At 43.8% G+C, this 25,881-nt stretch overlaps 1 protein-coding gene across 3 annotated transcripts; it reads left to right on the top strand.

Annotated features, from left to right (window-relative positions):
- On the top strand, window positions 1–24,052 carry NR1D2 (nuclear receptor subfamily 1 group D member 2). 3 transcript variants are annotated; one of them, XM_069860118.1, is made up of 8 exons: window positions 1–273; window positions 3,467–3,727; window positions 5,684–5,772; window positions 6,716–6,860; window positions 8,448–9,064; window positions 12,620–12,805; window positions 16,418–16,628; window positions 21,031–24,052. In XM_069860118.1, exons 1-8 carry the CDS (start codon window positions 258–260, stop codon window positions 21,225–21,227), a joined length of 1,722 nt encoding a protein of 573 aa, XP_069716219.1. In that variant the 5' UTR covers window positions 1–257; the 3' UTR covers window positions 21,228–24,052. The 3 variants fall into 3 exon arrangements, with proteins under 3 accessions (XP_069716219.1, XP_069716218.1, XP_069716216.1); XM_069860117.1 differs by lacking the exon at window positions 1–273 and adding an exon at window positions 848–903; XM_069860115.1 differs by lacking the exon at window positions 1–273 and having other exon boundaries at window positions 3,391–3,727.
- The last annotated feature ends 1,829 nt before the right edge of the window (window positions 24,053–25,881 follow it).

Here is a 25,881-nt window from a genome sequence, read left to right as displayed (position 1 = left end):
GCACTCTGCGCGGCTCCCGATCCCTTTTGTTGTAAAGGGGAGGGCGCCGCGGCGGGGACGGGCGAGCCGGCCGGCGCTCTGACAGGCGACAGCGGTGCCGCCGCCTCCTCCTCCTCCTCCTCCTTCTTATCCTCCTCCTCCTCCTTTCCCCCTCCCCGCATGTAAGGAGCCGCGGCGGGGACGGAGCCGGCCAGACGCCGAGCGGAGCCGAGCGCAGCCCAGCCGGGTCCGGCGGAGCCCAGCGGGACGAGGCCGCCATGGAAGTCAGCGCGGGTGAGCGGGGGCCCCGCGCGCGGCCGGGGCTGGGGTGGGGGGAGCGCGGCGGCGGCGGCGGTAACGGCGGCGCGGGGCCCCCGGCGGGGCCGCCTCACATGGACCCGCCGGGCGAGCCATGTGCGCCCTGTGTTTACGTTCCGCGCGGCGCGCGCGCCCATTGGCCGCGCGGGGCGGTGACGCGCGCCTTGCATAATAGCGGCGGGGCGGCGGCGCGGGGCGGCGGGCGGCGCGGACACGTGAGCCGCGCGGCCGCTGTTTTGGTGACCTACATTCGGGGCGGCGGCGGGGACACGTGGGGCCGGTGCTGGTGCCGCTGCGGCGCCGCGGAGCCCCGCCCCCCCCCCTCCCGCGGCCCCGCCCCCGCGGCTCCGCTCTCTCTGTGTGTATGTTGGGGGGGGGGGGGGGCCCGTGTGCGGCCGGCGCGCCCCGCACGTGGCCCGGCCCGGTGCGGCGGGGGCGGCGTTGTGTAACGGGGCAGCGCCCGCCGGCCCCGCGCCGCGTGACGGCCGGGGAGCCCAGCCGAGCCGGGGAGCGGCTGCGGCATCTCCTCCTCATCCTCCTTCTCCGGGCTCGGCGGGGTCGCGGCTTCCGAAATCCCCGCGTGAATGGAACGCCTGCACCCGGCGGGTTCGTCCGTGGCTCCTGCTCCCCTTCTCTCCCCATTACCCCCCCTCCGCTTTAAGCGAGTCCCGAAGGGCCGTGGGTCTTCTAACTCTGCCTGGGATGTGGCCGCCTGGTTCCTCGCCCTCCGGCGGGTTCCCTGAGGAAAGCCCCGCTGGTCCATGGACCCAGGGCTGCCTTCACCGACCATCGCGGCCCTTTCCCGCAAGGCAGCAGGGTGCAGGTGTACTGAGATCCCAGGGTCTCTGCTTGAGGTTGTTGCCCTGTGCTGCTCGTGAGATTCAACTTCTAACCGCCCCGGGTTCCCTGAGGAAAGCCCCGCTGGTTCATAGACCCGGGGCTGCCTTATCTGTCGAGCATCGAGATCCTTTTCTGCGAGGCACCGAGGTGCCCGGGTGCAGGGATCGCTGTGCCCGTGCTCTCTGTTTCAGGTTGTTGCCCTGTGCTCTGTGTGAGATTCAACTTTTAACTGCAGATCAAACAAAAAGGGCGCGTGAGGAAATGTAACTTCTAAAATAACAACAGCGTTGGCAGTCTTGGCTGTGGCACAGACTGCTAAGCCCTCTAGGGTACAGAGCAACCAGCTATCCAGGGCTCCTCAGACTTCCAAAAGACAAGGAATAGAAAAACCCTACAGGGTAAAAAAAATCCCATGCTTTTCTGCGCTCCCGCAGGGCACTGATGTTACCCTTGAGGGAAAGGAGCATCTCTTTTTATGAGGCAGGGTTTAAAGATAGCGGGGCGAGGTGTTGGTGTGGAGAAACGTGGAATTCCCTTCCAGGGCAGTGTTTGCGTGACCTGCTCTGCTCCTTGGAGATAAGGATGGCGCCTGCTGAGAAAGTTGGTGCCTCCCTTGGACCAGGTGGACTGTGAGCTTTGACCTGGCAGAGACACGTGCGGCACCAGGGAATAACCGGATCTTTGTCAAATAGGTGGTGTCTTACACTGGCACGGGTGTTTGACAGTGTCTTTTTCTCATGCTCTTGCGGAATCTGTGTGCCCAGTGCAACCCACCTTTCTCAAAAACCTGATCCTGCATGCGTGCTCTGCTCTGTGGAGAATTTCTTAAAAAAAAAATCTGTGCAGGAATGACTGCTGTGGTGGGGCATAGGGGAATTGGTGCCTGGGAACGTGAGAAGCAGCCTGCATGTAGTGCACGTGTCACACGACCTCTTGGTCTGACTTCTGCTCTGCAACAGCTCTGCCAGTGGCTCCTCGGCTGTACCCACTTCAGGGTGTTGGTGACAGTTTCCTGGGTAGAAAAAAAATAAGCATTATGGAGGAAATGGGCCAGTACAGCTAGTGCAGAAATGTTGAGAGGACCATTATAGCTGATACAAGTAATCAAAATTTGTAAGTCAGAATTTCTACTTGCAAGCAGTGTTATATCCAGGGTTGTATAACACCACTGTCCAGCAGGCGTAACAGCCTTTATCTGTGAGGAGGCGATGGCTGATGTGAGGGGCAGCAGCCTCGACCTGCCATCCCAACTCAGTTGACTGAGAACCCTACAGACACCAGTGCTTTTCTCCCCCAATGGCAGCCAGTGCACAGCCCTTTAGAAGTTTGTAATTCTTACTGATGTGTGGAGTTCCTTGCTGCAATGTCCCGACTCATCTGGGAAGAGACTTTACAGAGCAATGCAGGCATAAGCCAGAGAAGATGCTGAGTAATTTATTTAAACATTTGCATGATTTTCGCTGTTGAAATTCTTGTGTGAAATATCAAAATGTTTTTGTGTTGACTTTTGAAGAGCTGAGTCTTGGAGACAAACTTAAATGAAGTGAAAACAATTTTTCTTGCTTACGAGCGAGAAAAAGGAGCCTGCAAAAAGCCAGAACTGCTCCCAGGTCAGCCTGAGGACAAAAAGCTGTTTCATCTGAGGGATTCTCGAGTGTGTCAGATTGCAAAACAGGGCAGGACAGAGACTGTTTGCAAATAGCAGCCTGGCAGTCAGCATTTGGCTGCTGCTAGAAATGCTACAAAGGCTCGCAGTTGGACAAATGGCGTTCAGTAGGCTAACTAGGCTGTAGCGCTATTTCTTTCCCTTGCTCCCTTTCCCTCTGCATCACGAGCACCTCCTAGCCCTTCCTTTCTGTGCCTCTGGCGCGTAGCCTGCATGAAATCTTTCTCTCTGCCCTATTTCTGTCCCTAACCTAGCTTGTTTGCATTCTGGCTCCACAGCACTGTAAAATCTTGTCTTTGCACTGACTCTGCTCAGAGGGTGGCTGGGGAAAAACCCTCCTGCGGCTGCCCCGTGCCTTCTCCCTGCTGCCCTGTCTTGCCAGCACCACGGCTTGTTGCTCTGTCTTTTGGTTCCGCTGTTTTATCTCACCTCCACCTGGATCGGTGGAAGCTGATAAGATAGGAGAAGGGGATGGGGCAGATTGGGAAGTCAGCCATCGAAAACAAATAGAGAGAGGCAAGCTTAAGGGAGGGAGAGAGAGGAGTGCGCCCAGGAACATGTGATGGCTGGGTCTGGTGGTGCTGGGTCACGGCGAGGCTCACATGGCAGTGGTGCATGTCTGCTTGTTATGTCACTACATGCCGCCTTTTTTTCTTGCCTTAGGGGGTGTGATAGCTTACATCAGCTCTTCAAGCTCGGCATCTAGCCCAGCCTCATGTCACAGCGAGAGCTCAGACAGCGGTTTCCAGTCATCCTCTTCGCCTGTACCATCTTCTCCGAACAGCTCCTCCTCAGAAAGCGGCTGCAACGGCCGGAGCAGCGAGGGTTCTGATGGGGCACCAAAGAGCGATCGGCTGGAGGAGACTATTAAAACAAACCAGTCGAGTGTTGCTGGTTTGACAAAAGGCCATAATGGAGTCACAAGTATGTTTGGTGCTGGTTCCCTTAACCACCATTTTCCCCTTATGAATTACAACCTCATGTATTGCAACCACATCTTCTGTGTGACTTCCTTTGAAGGCACATATCAAAGCCTCCATTTCTTTTTCTTCTGCATTATATGTATGGTAATAGAGATGATATTGCCACACAAATGCTAATAGATGGAGGACCCATTGATGCTAGCGTCAAAACGGTCCATAAATACAGTCCAGCTTTACTTCAGATTTTCAGTAGGTAAAACTGATCTTAATAAAAATCAACTACTTCTTTAAAAAGATGCTATGAAGTAAAGGTAATAGTAATCACAAATTGCCTTCAGGAGTATTTATGGAGCTGTCTTGCAAATCTGGTTTCTCTGGTTTTTCACACTTCCTCCCTTGCCCCTTCACCCACCCCTCAAATTTCTTTGAGGAACAAAATAAATACATTACCAAAACATATATTATATTCGCTTAGGCGTAGCTGGGACCTTTTTTATTGTAAATCTTAATTTGTGGACGTAAAAATAACATACTTGCGCGATGGAACTAAAGGATAGCCTTCTAAATCCATTTAACAATCTAGCTACTTGCTTCACACTTTTATTTGGTAATTGGAGAAAAAAACTGGAAGAACTAACAATGAAGAACTATATTTGAGCAGTTTTGGAAGGGCAGGAATCAAACTAAGTACTGGAACGAGTGTTTCAACAAACACTCAGCTGGAATTTAGACTAGTCTTTTGAAGGCTGGATTCTTTTATTGGCAGAATTGTTTAGAATTTTGAATTGTTGTGAAGCTAGAATAAGTATCTAGCAGTTCTACCTTAAAAAAAAATCTGTCTTTTTTTTCTTTTTCATAGATTTTCCTATCCTTGTATCTTAGCAAGAAGCTTTACTTGCTCTTCAAAATTTACTAGCAACTAGGTTTTTGATATCAGGGCAGAGGTTCCTGAAGAGGAAGCCTGTTGTAAACTGTTTAGATATGTAGATAGATAATATTTTTAGCTCAGATCTAGCTCTCTTAAACACAAAACCAAACCAAACCAAAAAAAAACAGGAAAGAAAATGTTGTAGTTCCTCTTTAAAAATGTACCTCAAATGTCAAATATATTGCTTTTCTGGTAGAATACGGTTCTGTGGGAGTACTTCTAGCTGTCTCTGATGCTCACTGTTAAGGTAACTTTGTGGTTACTGAAGTCACTGGTAAAATTCCCATTGACTTCAGTGAAATCAGTTTTAGACCAGCACTTAGGACTTGCAAAAAATCTTTATTGACAAGCTTAAAAAAAATAGGTGGTGAAAAACTTAACAAACCCAAAATCCTAAGTGTATTTATAGGGCTGAGAAGGTATTTTTCACGTTCAAGTGTGCAAGCTTGTCATTCTTGATATGCACTCAAATGAGCAGTCTTTTCATAAGTAAATGAGGTTGAGTTAACAATCATAAATTGTTGTCAAATAGGTAGAGTCTATGGCTTGTTTACAATATATAATAAAATAAAGTATTCTTTGCTATTTCCTTTTTTAAGAAAAGGTGGATATTCTCTATTGGGAAACTGTAGCCTTTATATAGGCTTGCTTGTCCTGATGGAAAAACAGATTGAGCCTGAACTTGGGCGGCCTAGTTAACTAAATGGTCCTTTTAAAAGCACATAAATGTAAGCAGGCTTTCTGTTTCTGCAGCTGAATACAATGCTGCTGTGATTGAAAGTCTAGTGAACACGTGCTTTCTCCCTATTCTGTTGAGTGCTTCGTGTTTTTCTTCCCCCCACCACCCCTGCACTGGTACCTTCTGAACTGTTCAGGGGTTTTGTACATTCTTGTTGCCAGTGTTGTACATTCTTGGTTTTTGTATGTTGAACTCACCTGACATATTTTGCTTTTAGTCCAGGTTTTAGAAGCTGGAAGCGTTCCTGCAGTTGTCATTGGTTTGCTATATCCTTGATTTTTCTCTTCTAGAATTTAATGGCATGGTTCTTCTTTGCAAAGTCTGTGGAGATGTCGCTTCAGGATTTCATTATGGTGTTCATGCCTGTGAGGGCTGTAAGGTGAGCTATGTTTTTGCTCACCTTTCTGCTGCTGAAATGTTCAGGTTCTTCCTACAGGGAAAATGGGGTGGTACTGCTGAAAAAATATCTGCATGCTTCTCTGTTAAATTCCATCTGAGACATTTCAGGCAGTGTGTAAGTTGTAGGAAGAGACAGACCGCAGCATTTTCCAAACTCTGCAGTACTTTCTGTTCTCACCTCTTGTTCTCTGTTGTGCGTTCAAGGTCAGGCAGGGCTGGACAAGAACTGGAGACAGAGGTTGTAAGGACCATGTCACACTAGACATGTGAATATTAATTGCATTAAGAGATAGTGAGTGTGAGTTGTCACCTGGGCTGGGACACAGAACAAAACAGCTTTGCAAAAGCAATTCTTTACCACGGAGAAAGCCAGAACTGGGTGCTTGCATGTGCACAGATGGGTAGATCTCTATTTTCTGATATTGTATCAAGGCAAATATTACGTTTTGTGAAGGAATTTAGGAGCTTAAGGGTTATGTGGAAGAGCCACCTTTGAAGGTCATATGGTGAAAGAGAATGATTTTGTTTCCAAACCATGGAGGTTGAAGTCAGAAGGTCTGATTTTTGGCTTTGATCTTTGCACTTGATGTCATAGGAGATTGAGGGCATATCTTATAAACTGTCAGTACAGTGGCAGAGGTAGTACTGAAGATATCTTGCTCTTAGATGCTGACTATGCAGAGAACAACTTAGCATCTTCTGTAGCTAGAAATTGTAACTAGTTTGCATTATACACAGATCACACACAAAGGGGAAGTAAATCATGAGAAGTAGGAAATTCTTTAAAATCACTTGGGGCTTATGGCTCTGAAGCAGCTGATGAGATGCAGTGAAGTTTTCTGTGCTTGTGCAGAGGTTAATCTTGGCAGGAGGATTTGACATGTGCTGTAGTAATAGTTGTGGGGTTTTCTCTTTGTTTACAGGGCTTCTTCAGAAGAAGCATTCAGCAAAACATCCAGTATAAGAAGTGCTTGAAGAATAACAACTGCTCTATAATGAGAATGAATAGGAACAGATGCCAGCAGTGTCGTTTCAAAAAATGCCTGTCTGTTGGGATGTCAAGAGATGGTACGTTCCTGTATTCAGCAGTGATCCTCTGAGAAAGAATCTGCTGCCCACCTTAAAACCAATCGCTATGGGCCATAATGGCAGAAAGCACAGTTTTCTGTCCCTGTTGTCAGGGACAAGCTCCCTGCGTGAGAGCATTTAGATCAGCTTCCCTTCTTACTCCATCACTCTCGTGAACTGGTAACGTAATACTGGCTGCAGAGCTGTCCTCCCATCCCTGGAGGCTGATGCAGTGGGATATGCTGCAGTGGTTTGTTAGGGGGATGGTTGTAATGAGAGTCTCAGTTTTATTTTAACGAGTTAATATTTATAGCTGTATCCTGCCTGAATCTGAACAAGGTTTTTCTCTTTTTTCCTTTTTTTGTTTTTAATTTTTATTTTATATTTTGTTTTGTTACTGTTGCTTTTTCAATGAAAGGGAATTTTGCTAAAGCTGATAGCCTTTGAGTAGTCATTATAGACTCTAAAGAATTAGATTTGAATACATGGGAAAAGCATATATCTGCTCCTTTTTTTTTTTTCTTGGAAGGAGGGGGAAGGCAAGGGGGAAAAGGTAGTGTCAGGCTGTCTCTGACCACCTTGCTGGCTTTTCACTTGTTTTGATGTTTTGAAAATGTAATTCTGAAAGTGTAGTTCATTAATCTCCTACAACGTACTGTTACAAACCAGAACTCTTCCTTGTGTTTCACTTTTTAATTTTCTCTGGGTGTTTATTTCACAAGAATCTTGGGCTGTTTAGTGGGTGGGGTGTTAAAACTTATTCTAAATAATTGTTCCGAGTTCTTGTCGTGCATAGGAGTTATTTCATCCCCCAGGCACTTGTTTGTGCGTAAGGTTGCACCTGTTCTAATGAAAGAGATTTAGTTACATTAATGATGGATTACTGCATGAGCATAATTACATAAGTCGAAACTGGTTGTAAGTGCTTGTAAGGCTGTGGTTGGACAGGATTGTTAAAGGCAGTTGTAGATTACCGAGAACAGGGTCAAAAGTGCTGCCGCCCCAATGATGCCCATCCGATTGCGAACAGAAAATGTCCTTGTCAAGGCAAAATTATCAGGAAAATTTGTCAAGGTAAGCTTCATTCAATATTAGTTCTCTAACTGTTTTGGGCAAGTCGTATAATTGGTCCATGAGGAGCTGTCTTGTAGGACTTCTATTCAAATATGATATGGACTGTATTTAAATTCAGCTAATTGTCAGCTCACAAAGTTGTACTGATATAATTGATCCAGTCTTAAAGTCTGACAGTTGACTCGCCCAACTGTGCATATGGTCCTTAGCCAAGTTTGTAGCAAAAGGGGAAAAGGCTATAGAGATTGTTTGCTTTAAAGTTGCCTTCTCTTTGTATGTAAACAACAGCATACATTTCATATATCACGCCTGTCCTTTGTCCAGGAAGCTCCTTGAGTTCAGTGGCAGTACTCCTGCTGTATTATTGGTGACAGCAGTTGAATTCTTCCCTTAAAAGGCAAGATTTTTGGTTGACGTGTGTATTCTCTGTGTGTGTTACCACTTTCAGGATTGACTTTTTTTTTTGTTTTGTTTTTTTCTTTCCCACCTCTTTTCCTTTCTCCATCTTGGTAGCTGTTCGATTTGGCCGTATTCCCAAACGTGAAAAACAGAGGATGCTGATTGAAATGCAGAGTGCCATGAAAACCATGATGAACAGTCAGTTCAGTGGTCACTTACCCAATGAAGCATTAACAGAACATCAAGATCAAGCACCTCAAGAAGACCTTTCCTCCAAGCCTAAACAAGAGCGGGAAACCATCAAAAGCCCTTCTTCCCCTCCTGGTACTGACATAGCTAAGGAAGAAGTGATTGGTATGGTCACTAGGGCCCACAAAGACACTTTCATGTACAACCAAGAACAGTTGCAAAACCCAGCAGAGATGATGCAGTCCCAGAGTGGGGAGAGAGTGTCAAACAACCCTGAGCAGTACATCTTGAGCAGCGAGCACTGCCTCAGTGGGCTTGGTGGTCCTCAGTACTCTGAAAGCGAGCAGCACCTTGGTGGACAGTACAGAGGGAGAAGCACAATGCATTATCCAAGTGGACACGCCATGTGTTTCACAAATAGCCACTGTATGAACTTCACCAGTGGTTACACTCAGCGACTGTGTGATAGGATCCCAGAAGACAGCTTTTCTCCAAACAAGAATACCGCTTACCCTTGCAGCACTGGAGGAAGAATGCATCTGGTATACTCTATCAATTGTTTGATTTGACTTAGTGAAAGGCTTAGTGATGGCTGTGATCCAGCTCTGCCTCTTTAGTTAGTGAAGCTGCACGCAATAGGCACAATTGCCAAAACTTAACATAGCGACATGAATTTGGTATTGCAAATTGTGATGAAGTAGAATAATGGCCCAAGTTGTGTGGAGGATTTTAAATCGTTGAAGTGATGGGGTTTCTTGGCTCATTTTTTAGCAAACTGGAAGCAGCCTAATGCCAAAGAGCATTGATTGAAAAAAAAACTCCTGGGTTTCTTAACTGGTTTGCCTTAAACATGAAAATAGATGTTGGGAGTTTATAAAGTCCCTCCTTCACTGGATCCTCTTGAAGACTTCTGTTTAAAGTAATCTGCACAGTCAGATATGCTGTATTTCCCTTAAAGGCATTCAGAGCAAATTTCTGGGGTGAAACCTCCGGGCTAGAGTTTTAATCCAGTCTGTTTGCATGCCTTGCTAGTGTTTTCTAAAACCAATCTTGCTGGGTAGGCTGTTTTTCTTTGTGGGGGTCGGGTGGGGAGAGTGGGTTTGGTTGTTTTGTTCTGAGCTGGGATAGGCCGATTCTGTTACAGGCAGTGTAAAATTTAGGTTCAATGGGACCCACAGCCTATGCATCCTTCTCCCCTAGAACATCTTCAGATCTGAACAGAGGCAGGAGGAAGATGCATAGCTAAGCTGCTTGAGAGAAGTTCAGGGTCTGTTCTGTAGTACTTAGTGAGGCTCTGAACACACTTCTGGGTACCTTAGATGACTTTGCTAGAGTATTTTCTCACTGAATTCTTAACAAGGATGCTTCCTGTTTTCTTGCATAGGAGCTTGGTTTTTTTTTTTTTTTCCTTTCCTTAATGGGTCCCTCCTGTTTGCCTTGCACCTGCTGTGTCTCTGCCATTCAGGCAACCAGTTCTGTAAGCCCCTTAAAATAGATTGTCCTTCTCTTTATCACTGGAACTGCCTGGGATGAGAGAACATAACATCCTCGTTCTCATCCTGTGCTCCTGACAAAGTGTGAGCCCCTGACCTTTATGAAGTACTCAAGCTGCTGATGGTGTTTCTTCCTCCTAGTTTATTCTTCATGTTTTCTTGAAGGCCCCTGGAAGACTCCAGAGAGTGAAGGCTGTTTGTTTTGAGGCTGGATTTCCTGTTTTGTTTGGGTTTTTTTTTTTTTTGTTTGTTTGTTAGTTTTCCTTACTTGACTACTGCATATGTGGACCGTGCCATCCCTAGCAGACTCTGACCTTAATTGCAGACTCTGGGCACCACACTGTGGCAAGTAATAATCGTTCCCAACCTCTCTTCCTTGCAGGGAAAGTATGTGGAGTCATTACAACGGCATCCTTGGCACTCTGAGAAGCAGAGGTTAAACCTGTCAGTATGGGCAGGCAGGGAGTGGCGGTGACTGCAGAGGTGCAGGCAGTCAGTTTGACCTGTGTGTAGCTGCTGCAGGGAGGTTTGACACAGCTGATGAGGAGGAAACAAAACTGAATCCAACAAAGCACTGTTCCCCCTGACCGGCGTCTCTGGTAGAATTGAGGGGTTTGCCAGAGAACTCAATGAGAGCGGAGTGTGACCACAATGAGTCAGTAGCTGTAAGGGAGCGTAGTTAGGCTCTGAACCTGTACAGAGATGGATGTTCAGGGTTTTGGATTTTTTTCCTCAATACCCCCACAACTAGAAAAGCAGAACAGGTTGTTCCTGAAGAGGCTCCTCTAAGGAGAGCTAGTGGCTGCAGAAGCTGACAACTGCTTCCACGAGAAGCCTGTCAAGATTTCAGTGAGTGTCTGGACGATGTTCTTAGCTGTGTGGTTTAGTTTTAGGGAGTCCTACAAGGAGCAGGGAGTTGGACTCTGATCCTTACAGGCCTTTTTCAAATTGAGATATTCTGTGACTCTTGGGCAGAGGTCTCTTGAGAGCTTAGACGTAATACATTGGGAGAAAATGGGAGTTTTGCTGTGGGAGTGAGTGCCTGGGGGTTAGGGTAAACCATCAGAGGATGAGAAGTTGAGGTGCTTTTTGTGTCCAGTTCAGGGGAGCTGAACCAGAGATATGGTACGTTCATAGTACTGTATTTTTAACAGTACTCGTGTGAACCATTGTAGTATCACAGACAGCAGTGGTTAGTGTCTGCCATGCTTCTGGTTGTGTCCTGAGACCTTTCCTTTTGCCAGAATATTTCATGATTTTCAGTTTATGGAAAATGTCCCCTTCTGTCTCACAAGTAATCATTTGGTTTTGGGCATTGTCTCCAGCCACACAAATGATGCTGTGATACACAGCCGAACCAAGAAATTTGCAGTTCTGTTCCTTGGCTTTTGGGAGGAGCTTTCTGCATATTGGCTGTCCGGTTAGTGACTGATACTTGGGGTTGGGGGGAATAAAAAATAAACAGAAATATATATCTATCTGTGTTTTCCCTAGCTGTTGCCAAATACATACACACATGTATGTGCATAAATCTGTTGAGTAGATTCTTACAATGAATCTTAGGACTTTCCATGCAAAGAATTGTTAGGCAGTTATCAGATGCAAGATGCCCTGCAAAACCAGCATAGCTCCGAGGAAACTACTAATGTATTCCGCTGTTCTCTATTTGCTCTGCTGACATTAGGTAGGATTACATACACATTTCAGTACACTTGTGAGGAATACGTAAAGGAATTCTCATCCTTGATGGTGACAGCTGAAATAAATATTAAAAGGTTTGAACTTCATTAAAAGATGTAAATTTTAGAAAACAGAACTGCAAGTATTTCAGAACATCTGTTCGGGTTTAACAGAGGGAATTTATTGGCAGTCAGCCTTGACTGATATGTCTGATCTCATTGTGAGGGATTCAGACTTTCCTATAAAAAAAAATCACTGTATGTTTGTATAAAAGAGCATTTTGTCATCTTGTGGCTGAGCAAAATTGGAATACCAGTTCCTTCATCCTCCTTCAGTGATGCAAATAAAAGCAAACACATAGGAGAGAAGGGTTCTGGTAATGAGGGTGTAAATCTGTGACTAAGGAAACCAAGAGTTTTTTTTGCTGTACTGTTGACACCATTGTCACCTTGACTGAAACACTTGAGGTGCCTGCTAAACAAGAAAGATCTATAAGAATGAATGTAGTAGTGACTATGAGATTGCAATTGATTGGTTGTGAAACTGTGATTAATTATGAGATTACAGGGATAATACAAGTAAGAGACATCCAGATACTAGGCATGAGTGACATCAGGGAACAATAGCATAACCTGTATTTTCACAAGTCTTTTGCTGCAAACAATGCTGGTGTTTCCAGCACTGGCAGATTGAGAAGCAGACTGGTAATGAACCACCACGAGATTTTTATTGTCTGTTTTAAAAAGGGGGGTGGGGAAAATCCAGTTGCTTTGGGACTTTACTGAGGAATGCTGATCTTTTTTTCCTCTATGCATCATTATTGCAAAGTTTTTCTGAAGAATGAACCTGCTTCTTTCAAGTATTTGGTAATATTTGGAATAATATTTTTAAGACTTATTTTCTGCATATGTTTTGTAAACATAGGTCTGCCCAATGAGTAAGACTCCCCATGTGGACCCAAACAAGTCTGGCCATGAAGTCTGGGAAGAGTTTTCCCTGAGTTTTACCCCTGCGGTAAAGGAAGTGGTGGAGTTTGCCAAGCGCATCCCAGGTTTCCGAGATCTTTCCCAACATGACCAGGTTAATCTTCTGAAGGCTGGGACCTTTGAGGTGAGACCACTGTGTCTGTATTGTGGATCTGAGAAGCTGTGCATCAGTCTGACCCCCTTAAGACCAAAAACAAAGTAGAACCGGGTTGTATCAGGCAAACCCAGCTTGTTTGTGGATGCTAGCTGTGAGCTTCCCTTAAGCTGATGGTGTCCAGTGCTTCTGTTTGGTCAAGTCTTGGTGAGCTGTCCATCTTCAAAGTAGCTCAAAAGGGCTCAGCCCTTTTACTCTTTGCTCTTCCCTGGGCATTAATAAATGACTAGTGAGGAGTTATTTGGTTTTGTATAGCAGTGGTTACTTGGGTAGCTACCTTTTGTTAGCCTGGAGAGAAACGGGCTGCATCTGAAAGAGTGAATGGTTTAGAAAGCTATTTATTGACTCACCAGTTTTGTAAAGGAATGTATTTATGGGTCTGTGTCCTTACTTCTGCTACTGTGCCAAAGCCAGAGCATCCATCCTGACCAGTGACCACTAGCCTTTGGTAGCAACTGGGGGTTGCTGAAGCCTCCATCTCCAATGCAGTAACACTTATAATTAGATGTACTGCCGCAGCTCTATAGATACCGTGTACCAGCTGCAGCCTGACTTACTCTAGACTAGTCCTACCAGGTACTTCACCCACTTGCAAGCTTGGTGTATATGTGAATTATTGGTGTTAAATTTGCAGTGATGCCAGAAAGCTCAATGCTATTTTATAATTAGTGACCTTTACCAGGGTCACTAAGACGTAAGTTGCTTTTCCAGACTCTTATGTCTGTTGGAGACCATGCACATGTTTTTAGTATCCAAATGTGAAGTTTAAATGCAGAAGGCCAGAGGAGCTGAGGTGTCCCAAATATTCAGTATTACTGTGCTTTTCTGGGGAGAGCAGGGTTGGTGATGCTTTTGTTCATGTTTATTGGATTTATTCTTTCAAAGAGGAATGGTGGATTTTTACCTGAACTGAAGACATTTCTCATGTAATGTGTTGGGTCTTTCATCTACGCTTATACAACCTGGTTCTAAAATGGATAATTGTTGGGCTAGAAGGTACAAGTTAACCTGGAAGACCTGGTGTCTGGAGCATGTCAGTTTCTCTTGTTTTGCTGTCATGTATTTTTTACTGTTATTATTTTCCTTTTAATACTCATCTACAAATCCTGTAGTGAAGGGCTGTATTTTCACTTCTAACTACAGCCTGTTACGTTTCTGTTCATATTACACAAAAATGTTGGTTCTTCCCTCTGCAAGGTAGTATACTGTCCAGTGCCCTCAAGGAGGGTGGAAAATTGGGATTGAACTGTTACTATAACGTAAAACCAAGCAAAATGTTTTGTTTTGGCCTTTCTTCACCTCAAGCTTTTCTCAAGCCTCATTCGTATGCCTTGTTGCAAGTTACAAGCACTGCCATAAGATTTCTGTATTCAGGGGAATTAATAATAATACGTGGCTGCATGCTTATCCCTATTGACTTATTTATAAGAAACATTAGTGATTTCTGTTAGGTGCCTGTAGTTAAAGGCCTATGTGGCATCTTAGCAACAGGATTAAAAAAACAACCCAAAAAGCCAAAAACACTGCAGAGCAGTGGAAAAAAAACCAAACTAACAGGATTAATGAAACCATTGCAATAGAAGCAAAAGCATCTTGAAAGCCATACAAGGTAATTTTTGTCTTCTGGGTACTTAAACTAGGATATCACAACATCTGCATGTTTGTAGAAAAACTTGAGTAGAAGTACTGCCTCTGCGCCTGTTTTGGCTCCCTTGAGCACCAGTGTGTGGCTGTCTTGGCACAGTGCTTACTGCAGCTGGTATTCAAGGAGTGCTTGACATTTGGGGGTAGACAATGCATTGAGACAGTGTAGATGCAGAAGTAGTGTATATATATATATATATTCGCGCACATGTAAACTGAACATCTCTCTTAGAACTGGGAGTACAGGAGAGTCAGCTCAGAAACAGCAGTAAGCCTAAAATAAGGAACTCAACTGGATTTGAGTAGGCTCTCCCACCACCTCCACAAGCCTCCACTCCAAATATAGTTGATGGTAGGGTTGATCAGGTATATATCCTCAGCGTGCACAAATAGGAGTCTGGCTTGGAGTGAAACAAAGAATCATTCATGTGCTATCCCATCGTCTAAACTGTTTTTCCCTGGGTTAGGATGGTGACATTGAAGCCTATGGGCAAGGTCTTTGCCTTAGTGTAAATCAACACAACTTAATGGGCTTCAGTTTTGAAGATCAGCATTAATAATTGTTGCTCATTATTTAAAGTTCATGTTTCTAAAGCCCAGTTCTGTAAGGGGGGAATACCGTTTTGAACTGGGAAGTTGTTGAGTACCTGCTGGGTTGCTGCTAATGCACAAGTGCAGCTTTGGCTCTCTACCCTTTGTCTCCTTTTGTTGTAGTTGGAGGGCTTCTACACGCTGTAGTCAATGTCGTCATAGGACATATAGCTTAGTTGACAAAGATGAATAATATGTAGTGCTCATGTGTTCATCAAGGTTGCTGCATGTCATTTGGCTGTTTAAATTTAGGAGCAGGTCATGTAATGTGCATGAATAGTGTTTGAATTCTCAAACATCTTCATTTTATTTGAACCCTCCTATTTTAAGCTTGTCAAAGGCACTAGTCTTTGCTGAAAAGAAATTTGATTCTCTCATCTGTAGTAAACGTTTAAATTAATGCAGTTATGTAGGGTGAGTGAGAAGAGGCGACTGTCACACCAAGAGATTACAGCAAGTCTGAAGTTTTAACCAATGCCAGTTCGTTCATTCTCTCCAAATAAGAAGGCTGTTGCGTGCAACTTAAACCTTGAAAATGTAAATAAAGTTGTTGAACATGGGCAAATGAAACTTTACGAGCCATTCCAGAGGGAAACATTTCACAATATGACTGAGAAACCACAAGAGAAATTTCAGCCTAGAGGGGTAAGTTCAGCACATGTCAACTGCTCCAGCCCAGATGCTTATACCAAAGGGATATTCCCAGCTGCAGCTACAGACCAGGTGCCGTTTCAAGCCCTGCTTCCCTAGCCTTTTGAAGGCCGTACATGTGGCTCCTTTTCTACCAGAGCTCATTAACATTCCTGTGGAAGCAGCAATGCGGCATGGTACTTTCCCAAAGAATGCATAGCGGGCCAGATCATCAGGTGGTGTAAATCAGCATTATTTCAAAGGAGCCGCTTCAGTTTACACCAAGCGAGAATCTGGTTCAATACTTTCATTTTGCTACTCATAAGTGTGGCCAAGAAAACATTTCTCTTAATGCTCTGTGTGCCTTTGGCTGTTCATTGGCTTAAGCAAGTTGTCTTACTGGCATATTTATGAATGGTATTGTTTTTGTGGCTCAGGCTGTCTGAGGCTTAAATTTTAATTTTTCTCCCTTTCATGTGCTTTAGCCCCTCCTCTGCAACCACTTGCTAACTTTTTCACTTGTTTGTTTCTCTGAGACTACTGGGCCAGAGCTTGCACTGTGTTTTACAGCTCAATAGCATGCTGACAGTTTCTGTATAGAATGCTTGTACAGCAGTTAATGAGATGGTTTGAATGATGTTAAAAGGTTTATTGTTTTTTTTAAGAGATCCACCTGTATTTATCTGGTTTTGTTGTTTCTTTTTTTTATTTCACCAGGTTTTAATGGTACGGTTTGCATCTTTGTTTGATGCAAAGGAACGTACTGTCACCTTCCTTAGTGGAAAGAAGTACAGTGTGGATGACTTGCATTCGATGGGAGCTGGTGATCTGCTCAACTCAATGTTCGAATTTAGTGAGAAACTAAATGCCCTGCAGCTTAGTGATGAGGAAATGAGTTTGTTTACAGCGGTTGTTCTGGTGTCTGCTGGTAAGGAAAGAAAGTTAACTTACACCTTTGCCAAATTTGAATATGGTTCTGTATTAAAAGATTTCTGTAAAATGTATGCCTTGTTATTTCATGTCTAAGTGCAGTTCAGTAGGTTTTAAGCTACTAGCAGGCTGTAATTTGCTTTTTTACATACCTGTTCTTTCTAATATTTGCCTTTTGGAAAAATGTGGCAATAGACTTGTATTTTCCTGCTAATTTCTGTAGAATGTAAAAATACACCTCATAGTTTCTAAACAGCCATCGGGCATCTATTTGTCTGACTCTTTAAGTTTCACAGGACAGCATCAATGAAATTACTCCTGACTTGTACAGCGTAAGTCTTGGGATAAGGTGATATTTTTACTTCCGAGTATCGTCATTGAAGTCTATTGCGTGTCTTACTTAAGTCTAAATCCAACAGTTTGATCTCTGCCTGTGTCAGCAAGAAAGCCTTATTCATCTGCATCGTGACTTCTTACCGCTAAAGATCTGCCAATCCACTAACATCTTCACCGGCCCCATATCTTGTTTCAGTCCCTGGATATACAGAACACCCTGGCCCAGATTCAAAGAAGGATTAAGCACCTACTTCTGTAGTATTATCTAAAGCCTCAAATTAGGCACATTAGCCCTGCATATAATGCCTGGAATACAAGATGCAGAATCTCTGCTTGGTGGGTAAGGAGCTCTCTAGAGGTAGCTAGCAGGAATGCTGGTAGTGCCCACTTCTTATACAAGCCAGCATTTGGGGCCACTTGTTTCTTGAACAACTGCATCTCTTCCTCATGAGTGGCTTAGACCCACATCTTTCTTATCAGTGAGGGGCACTCCAGGCATAGTGCTGTAAGTGTATGAAGCCTCTGTAAGCACAGTAGGACAGCGCAGTCTGGTAGCTTTGTGCATGGCCTAACTGACATGTGATAGCACAGGATGGGCCAGCTGCAGCCTCTTCAATCTGTAAGTGGTAGTAATGAGCAGAGAGTGGTACAGGGTTCTCAAGCTTCAAAAACCAGAACGAATGGCAGTGTGAAAGAAACGTGGCACTGTAGTCCGTTAGGGAAAATTCTTAGGTAACAAAGAGAAATTCAGGGTTTTAGTTGCTTTTGCAGACTGCTTTACAAATGCGATCTTTCAAAAAATGGATGAGAACTGGGGACAACCTTTGAAATAAGAACTGAGAGCCAGGCTTCTCTTCTTGCAGTGTCATAACGAGGCTACAGCCACTATTCCTGCTTGCTTAGCTGCCCAGCCCTGGAATATCACAGTCTCTGTACCACCTGTTTTGAATGTAAATGGCTGTATCTGTTCTGTTAAATGTGCTGTTAGTACAGAGCCAGCTGCCCCCCAGCCTTTTAAGCACTGCTCCCTGCTGTTGCTAGCTCCCAGTAGGGCTTAGCTCAGGGATGGTATGTAACATGTACAGCATGCAATGTCAGAGCCGTGCAACAGGACAAAAAGAGTAGGTGTTAGGTATTTAGGCTTGTTACAGCTGCTAAGGATTTTTCAGATCGTGGACGTTATAGCTGCCTTGTAATCTGATCTGCAGTCTGGTCGCAACCTTCCTGAAACATCTTCGAAATGCCTCTAGAGTTCTATAAAGCACAACTTCATTGGTCTTCTAGCATTTGAGCCCAAACTTGTATTTGCACTGTGTATTCCAGGCATGATAGTGACAGTGATGGTCACTGTGAGTCGGGGAGTTTTCAGATCAACTCTCTCTCTATAGTTTGCATCTGAATTGAAATTCTGCTGTTGTTACTTGTACAAGTGAGTAAGTGAGAAAGCTTCATGCTTGAGCAGGTGCCTAAGAGCAGAAGTGCCACTGACGGAGCTTCCGGGAAAGATACTCACAGCGCGAGGGCTTGCCAGGAGGAGAAGGTACCTGTAGAACTGAAGGATTGTGGGCATCTCTTGATTAAACAGATCTTTAAAGATGGATCCCCTGCAGCCCACTTATCAATGAGGAGTGTGACCCAGAGAGCCATTTCCCATTAGATGGGGGAGGAGGTCAATTAAGGAAGGAGGGAGAGTTGAGAGACAGCATCAGATAGAATGACATGGAGATGCAGGCAAAGGCAAAATATGCTGTAACTGGAAGAAGAACTGAAGGTGGAAGAATGGTCATTGAGATTTCTTTGTCTCAGAGTGAAAGTTACTTGGAGAAGATGGAAAGGAAGATAGTTAAGTAGTCAAGATGCACATCAAGTCCAGAATCAGACAGGAGTGTGTGACTGTTGAATCCTTATTAAGTGATCCAGAATACAAAATACCATGCTGCACTATTTAAAGATGCTTCTAAGAAGTCTTAAGTTGCTTAATTTTTTTTATAAAAAAGACAGTGGGAAAAAAACCCCAAACTTCATAAAGCCCCTAAATGTGCTAGTGGGTAAAACACTTGTCAGAAGCATCTCCACATCATACTGAATGAATAACAACTTTTATGAGGGATATTTATAATGTCATAAAGAAGAAGCAGGAGTAGTAGCAAGGAATGTGTGTAACTGTGTACATCGAATTGTTTTTGGTGTCATATGGCAAGAAAAGAAAAAGCAGGGACATAGAGTGCAGATGTAGGAGTGTTTATGGTGGTGCTGAGGAATTACATTGGCACCATTCGAAAACTGAAAGAATGCTTCACCTGGTTTCAGTTATGGATATGTTGAAGATGGGGTGGGGGACGGATATGGCAAGATAGGTCACGGGCACTGAAGAAGAAGGAAGCAAGGTGGAAGCAAAGCTGAAAGAACGTGTTTTGTGCAGGTCAAGACCAGATAATTTTTTAACTGAGGATGATGATGCCTTGTGGTAGAAGAGGACAAAATGCCTACCTTCTACTAATCACTCATATTGCGATGGTACTGGCAAAAACTTCTGGCCACTGGGAGCAATTGGAAGTAGACTGAGAGGGAGAAGAGAGGAAAGAAGATGATTTAAGAGAGGTGGCTACAGTAACACACCTGAGGCAGCTAGGAAAGACTGGACTGCATTCCTCTGCCTTCAGAGACAAGGCAGTACTGCTGTCACTGTGCAGAGCTCTGGAGAAACCTTGTCTGGCATGGTCTGCAAATGTCATCATTCCTGCTAAGGACAGAGCAAACCCTCAAGTTTTGCAAAGCGGGCAGCAGATGTTAGTTTAAGGAATAAAGACAGAGGCTTCTCTGTTTGTGCTTTCTTGGAAAGCAGCAGTCAAACCTAACGGACAGTCCTCACAGAAGAGTGGAATATATGCAAGTAAACATTATTTGATATTAATCAAACTTTGTAAGTGTTAGAGTAGAAAGTTCTGGGGCAATCTTTCTACAGGAATAAAGAACATGAACTGCTTTAAGATGGATTCTTAAGTGGGTTATGTAATCGTTTTTCCCATAGTGATAGGGAACTACAGTGAATGGTTCAGGAGGATTTCACCTGAGAAGTCTGATTGGATTGACACTGGTGGCATAAGGAAGGGATTCCCACTCTGACTGTACAATCTGACTCAGTGCTACTCTAGAAAGCTGCTGTCATTCTGTGTCCTAGTTTTGCAAAGTGCTTAAGTACACGTACACATCAAGGCACGTTTCTGTTCATGTCCATCACTTGCCTATGCATGTGCCCTACTGAGTTTGCATAGCATTTAAGAAGAGAGTCTACAGCTTGGAAAGAACAGCTGCTGTGTGTGGTTATTAGGTGAGATGTTCTGCTTAACAATTCATGCTTTTAGGCTGCTTACTTAGGTTCCACTAAGGACAACAGGCGTGTTCTTCAGAGTTTTCTTCAAGGAGACGCTTCGGGTGTGGGGTGGTGAGTGCAGAATGTGAAAGCAGAATATTTTTCTTGATGCTGAAATTCTTTTCTTCCACAGTGGAGGATTTTTGGGTCATCATGTTTGATTTTTGAACATGCTTCTGAACACTCTCAGAAATAGTGCCCAGTCATGTTCAGTCTTGTACTCCCTTTGCCCCTTGAGCAAATGCGAGTCTCTGTCATCTTGAATGGGATTTCCCCCTCAACCTCCAATTTAAATTTAGGGTTCCGTGTCCAGCCCGGAGAGAGGTTTGAAACTTCTGTTTACATGTGCTTTGTCTCTCCTTGTGTTCAAAGTTGTGATTCAGCAAAATATTCAAGTGTTTTAATTTGTGCTTCTCTGGAAGCATGGATAAGTGGTTACAGAAAAGGTGATTGAATGCTGCCAGTTCAGAATGAGATTAATACTTTGCAAAGTTGATGCTTAATTACATTCAAAAGACTTTTGATATGTGGGTTTGAAACTTGTGGTGTAAGTATATAGTTTTCCTTGTGTTTTTTTTTTTTAATTTAGTGAGTGATTCTTGCAATGGCTTTATGTTGCAAACTACATCCATTCAGTCTCTCTTTTTTTTTTTTTCTTTCCCCTTACCCTCCCTACCCCTTTTCTTTTTAGATCGCTCCGGAATAGAAAATGTCAATTCGGTGGAGGCACTTCAGGAAACACTAATCCGTGCATTAAGGACCTTAATCATGAAAAATCACCCAAATGAAGCCTCTATTTTCACAAAACTTCTTTTGAAATTACCTGACTTGCGTTCCTTAAACAACATGCACTCTGAAGAACTCTTAGCCTTTAAAGTTCACCCATAGGCCTTTAGGTCTCATTTGTACTTGGACTTGCCTCGTGTTTAACTGTTTTGTGCTAAAATATGTATTTATACAGTTGTACCACTTGTTGGAGAGGGAGAGTTCACGGACTGTGAACAATCAATAGCTGTCCCATAAACCATGCAATAATGCTTCAGCAGGTGCTTTCAGCTAATTGCAGCACAGCATTCAGAGTCCTCCAAGGCATTCAGACCCAGCTGTGCTGCACTTCTGCAGAAGAGGTTGTGAGGAGCCCCAGTAAATATGGACTGTTATTTCACTTAGAGGGGAAAAAAAAAAAAAGAACCACCACTGCCCTGTCATGTAAACTGAATGCAAAATAGCTGTGTGTGTGCACACAGAGCATGGAATGGGGTGGGAACAATCCTGCGCTAATAGGAAAAATGGAAGAGCTGATTTATTTGGTCTTTCACGTATCTAATAGATGTATGTCTGTGTCTGTTGATAACTCACTCATGGTTTCACTGTTGTTATTCCATTAAACCCGATGGAATGATTTCAGCCTGCACCAATTCTTCACTGAGTGTGCGTTCATGCCATGTGTATATAATATAAATAGTTAAGTAATGAGTGTTTATGGCTATATAAAGTACAGAGTTGTGTGTATATATGTGTATGTATATAAATAGTTCTATACATAAAGTATACATATAATTTCTTCACAATATTTTAAACTGTGAAGGAATTTAAACTTAGAACAGAAGGTGATCTATGGAAAGAACCAAATAGATGCACTTTGCATATTGCTGAATTAATTATCTGAGCATTTCTAATTTTTAGAAAACATCAAATTTGCATTAATATGCTGTGTTTGTTAGTTTTAAAAAAAAAAAAAAAGAGTGGCACCAAAGGGGCAAAGTCAGCGTCAACTTCCAGAATGGGTTCATAGAGAATCTCTAGTGGAGATGGTTGGTTGTCCATTCATTGCCACTGAGGTTCTTAACATTCTGATAAGGGTTAAAGAAGCACTAGATGCTTTTCAGAAACTTCAGCACAGCCAGAAAGAAACTAACAGATGAGTAACAGCATCTATAAGAAAAAAATATGGGAAAAATGTATCCATGGTTGCGTTTGGGTGTATGTGTGTTCTGTGACCATTTCTTTCTTGCAATACATCATTTTGCTGCTTTATTGCTAAATGAGAATTGAACACAGAAACGCGAGATTCCATGTCTTCTCACAATCTGGGCTTTGTGTTTCCCATGCCTGTTCTTCTGGAGCCCTCCATTGGTGTCTATGCATGTGCGTGTGTGTGTATGTGCAGAGAAGGTGCACTGAATGGTCTGAATTTTTTTCATAAAAAAACACCACAAAAAACAACCAAACAAATGGGACTTCTTTTGTTGTTTATGCCAGTAGCAAATTACAAAGCAGATCCTCAAGGCTTAAGATTTTGCTGCTTTTCCATCTAGGAGAGCAGCTTTCTATGGGTTTTCTCCATTTGTAGCAGGACTTGGCACCAGAAAAGAGAGAAAGTCAAAGCAGTTGTGTTAATTAGTTATGTTTATGTTATGCTAGTCCAGGAAGAAGATGCTCCATTATCTTTGTGTTTAGTTAACTTACCTTAGAGGTAGCCCTCTGGGTCTCTAGTGTCTCATAACACTACTCTGCAGAGGGAGAGCCTCTGTTTGTTACTGCATTTAGTTGTATGTGGTAGTTGAGGCTGGGAGCCAGAAAGCCATCAGACTGCAGAGATCCTCCTTGATGTACCAGAGTGGCTCCTGTACAGCAGCGAGTCAGTGGGAGCCCTCGTGCCCTGCCATGGCTTCGGTTGGTCACCTTTGGATTAAGGGATTTCCCCTTGGAAAGTGGTAAGGAGTGCGATCCAGAGGGGCCAAGAGCAGGAGGAGGTAGGTGCTGGGGAAGGTTTGGCTTTAGCCTTGGTTGAGAATCGTGACCTTTCTCCTCCTCTGCAGCTGCTGCAGGGAGAGCTCTCCTGCTGCTTCAGGCTACTTTAACCACTGGATAATGGCCCCTTAATACCTACAGTTTTGCTATCCAAATATGCTATCGGGGCATATTGTCCTAATTTAACAGTCTGTATCCTACCAGTATTTGAGAGCTTCACCAAATTACGCATTGAACCATTCAGACTTTAGAAAGGATGCAGTCACATGTGTTGTCTTATTTAGGAGCTGAAATGACTTCTTTGTAGACCCCGTTTTAAATGTGGAAAGTCCGGTTAACCCTTGGTTATTTTGAGAGGGAAGGAGGCTTCTTGTAGAGATTGCCACCCTACAGCTGTGTTTTGTTGTGTTTTGGATTTTTTTTTGGTTTTTTTTGTTTTTTTTTTTTTCCTTAAAACTGTATTATTAAGCCTTTAGGAATGTATAACCAGGACTGAGTAATAACTGCTTATAAAATTTTTAGTTAGATTGACCATGTATGCCTATAGATAGATACTCTAACTTGTGCAATTTCATTTGAAGTAATCTTCCTGTACATAATGGAAAAACTCATATAACAGAAAAAAGCCCCAAACAGATTGACTGAACAGAAAAGTTGATTAAAGTACAGTTCAAAAGCGACCCACGTATTACAAACCTTAGCTGGACTATTAGAAGAAAATCTAAACTCATCGTGTTAGCTGTGTATTGTGAGCTCTTCTTTTACTGTGTCACTGGTTATACACTTGTTAAACGCTGAGATAATAGACTTCATGCCAGGCATTTGAGTACTGTAGATTGGGTCATTGCTGAAAGATTAATGTACTGTATGACTTAAATGAAATTTTTATTCTTGATTTTCTTCTTGATTTTGTTCTTGTTTTAAAAGATTAAATATGGGCATTATGTCAGCAAAGTAAACTGTGTTTCTGTGTTCTTTGTATTTTTTTATATGCAATGTGAAGGAGAAGGCAGCACACTGAGATGAGCAAAGTAGCAGCCGTGGATGAGAACATTGGCTGCTGTAAAGTCATGCGGTGCTGGTGAATACTGGCTGGGAGTCTCTGTCTTGGTCTGCCTGTGATCCTGGTCGGTTTTGCCATGTAGTTGGAAGAGTTTTCTGGTGTGTGTCGGTTACTAGAGTTAAACTTTTTTGAGTAACATCATAAAATAACTATTTCAAAACACCTTCATTACATTTTAAGGCTATAACCTTGTAACTGAAAAAACTTATTTGGTTTTGGTAAACACAGTCTTAAAGCTAGATTACAAAAGACAGATGGAAAACGGCTTACAAAGGGAGATCAGTTTGATTTTTTCCAGCTATATTTCCTAGTTTGAAGTGTTTACTGATTTAGGAGGCAAGAGAAGCTTTTCCAGGAAATACTGTATCTATCGGTATTAGAAAAAACCAAACCCCTTCAACCCCCAAATCAAAACAGAGACAAAACTATGACTACCACCTCTGGAAAAAAAATAACAGCACAAAACCTCTTTCTTTTTTCTTGGCCTTTTCTCTGGTAGCATGTTTGCATAGGGCTTACCTTCTTGCCACCAACTCTGAGCCCCTGTGCGTGAGGCTGTGAGCCCTGGTGGTCCCAGGATCTGGGAGGTCCTTGAGAAGAGTTCTTTCCAGCTTTCACCAAGATGCTCTGCCGGGGCCATGCATAGTTTTCCCCTGTTTGGCTGCGAGAACCTTACCACAGCAAATGGGGGAGACGTGCTTCCTGGTAAAAACACTATTGCATTCCCCCCCTCCCACCCTTCCCCAGGTTGGCAAGATGCTCTGGGGATGGAGACATGAAGCGTTTGTGCTTGTTCCTGGGAAACTTGCTGGGCTTGCAGTCTATAGCACTGACTCAAGTGAGAACATGCCCGCAGCAGCCTGCCCTGTCTCCGTCCTTGCTCCACGAGGAAATGGTGAATGTTGTAAGGAGAACAGAAGTATGACTGTTGCTGTGTGAAAGTATAAACTGATGAGGGTGGGGGCAACCAGCTGCTCCTGTTCAGGCTCGTGACCCATGGGTTGTGTGTGGGGTGGGAAGGAGTCAGCATTCACAACTGAACCACAGAGCACTTTGATTACAGAAACAGTTTGTACAAGGAAATAATTGGTGCTTCCTTTTCTTTGATGAGTACAGTGAGCAGCTGGCAGAGCCTTCATCAGAAAATATTTTTTTTTTTTTTTTATTCTTTTAATTGTTGGGGTTTTTTTAAGGTTGATGTGTGGACTGGCGAGGGAAGAACATCCAGGTTTGGGGATCGCCCAGAGACTTCTGCCCCTGACAGCCGACTGAGCTGCAACAGACAGCTTAGAAAAGAACATTGTGGAGGCTGTGCTGGTGCGCAGGAAGGTTGGTCAAGGACATGGCCGTGTCACCAGCAGGAGAGAGAGAAGCTGAGCAGGTGTGCATGGAAGCTGCAATGCTGCACGTTCCCAGTTATGAGGAACAGGTCCATCCACACCAACACAGCTTCCCCCCATGCAGACACTGCTCTGCCACGCCAGGCCCCTTCCCAGAGCAGTTCATACCTGCTGCAAATCATAGAACCATAGAATCACCAGTTTGGAAGAGACCCCACCGGATCATCGAGTCCAGCCATTCCTATCAAACACTAAACCATGCCCCTCAGCACCTCATCCACCTGTCCCTTAAACACCTCCAGGGAAGGTGACTCAACCACCTCCCTGGGCAGCCTGTTCCAGTGCCCCTTTCTGTGAAAAATTTTTTCCTAATGTAGCACTTCTA

Source organism: Phaenicophaeus curvirostris, chromosome 6 (genome assembly GCF_032191515.1).
Source record: "Phaenicophaeus curvirostris isolate KB17595 chromosome 6, BPBGC_Pcur_1.0, whole genome shotgun sequence".
Classification (NCBI taxonomy): Eukaryota; Metazoa; Chordata; class Aves; order Cuculiformes; family Cuculidae; genus Phaenicophaeus; species Phaenicophaeus curvirostris.
Note: the sequence above shows the minus strand (reverse complement) of the source record. Positions and strands in the feature narration are given on the sequence as shown.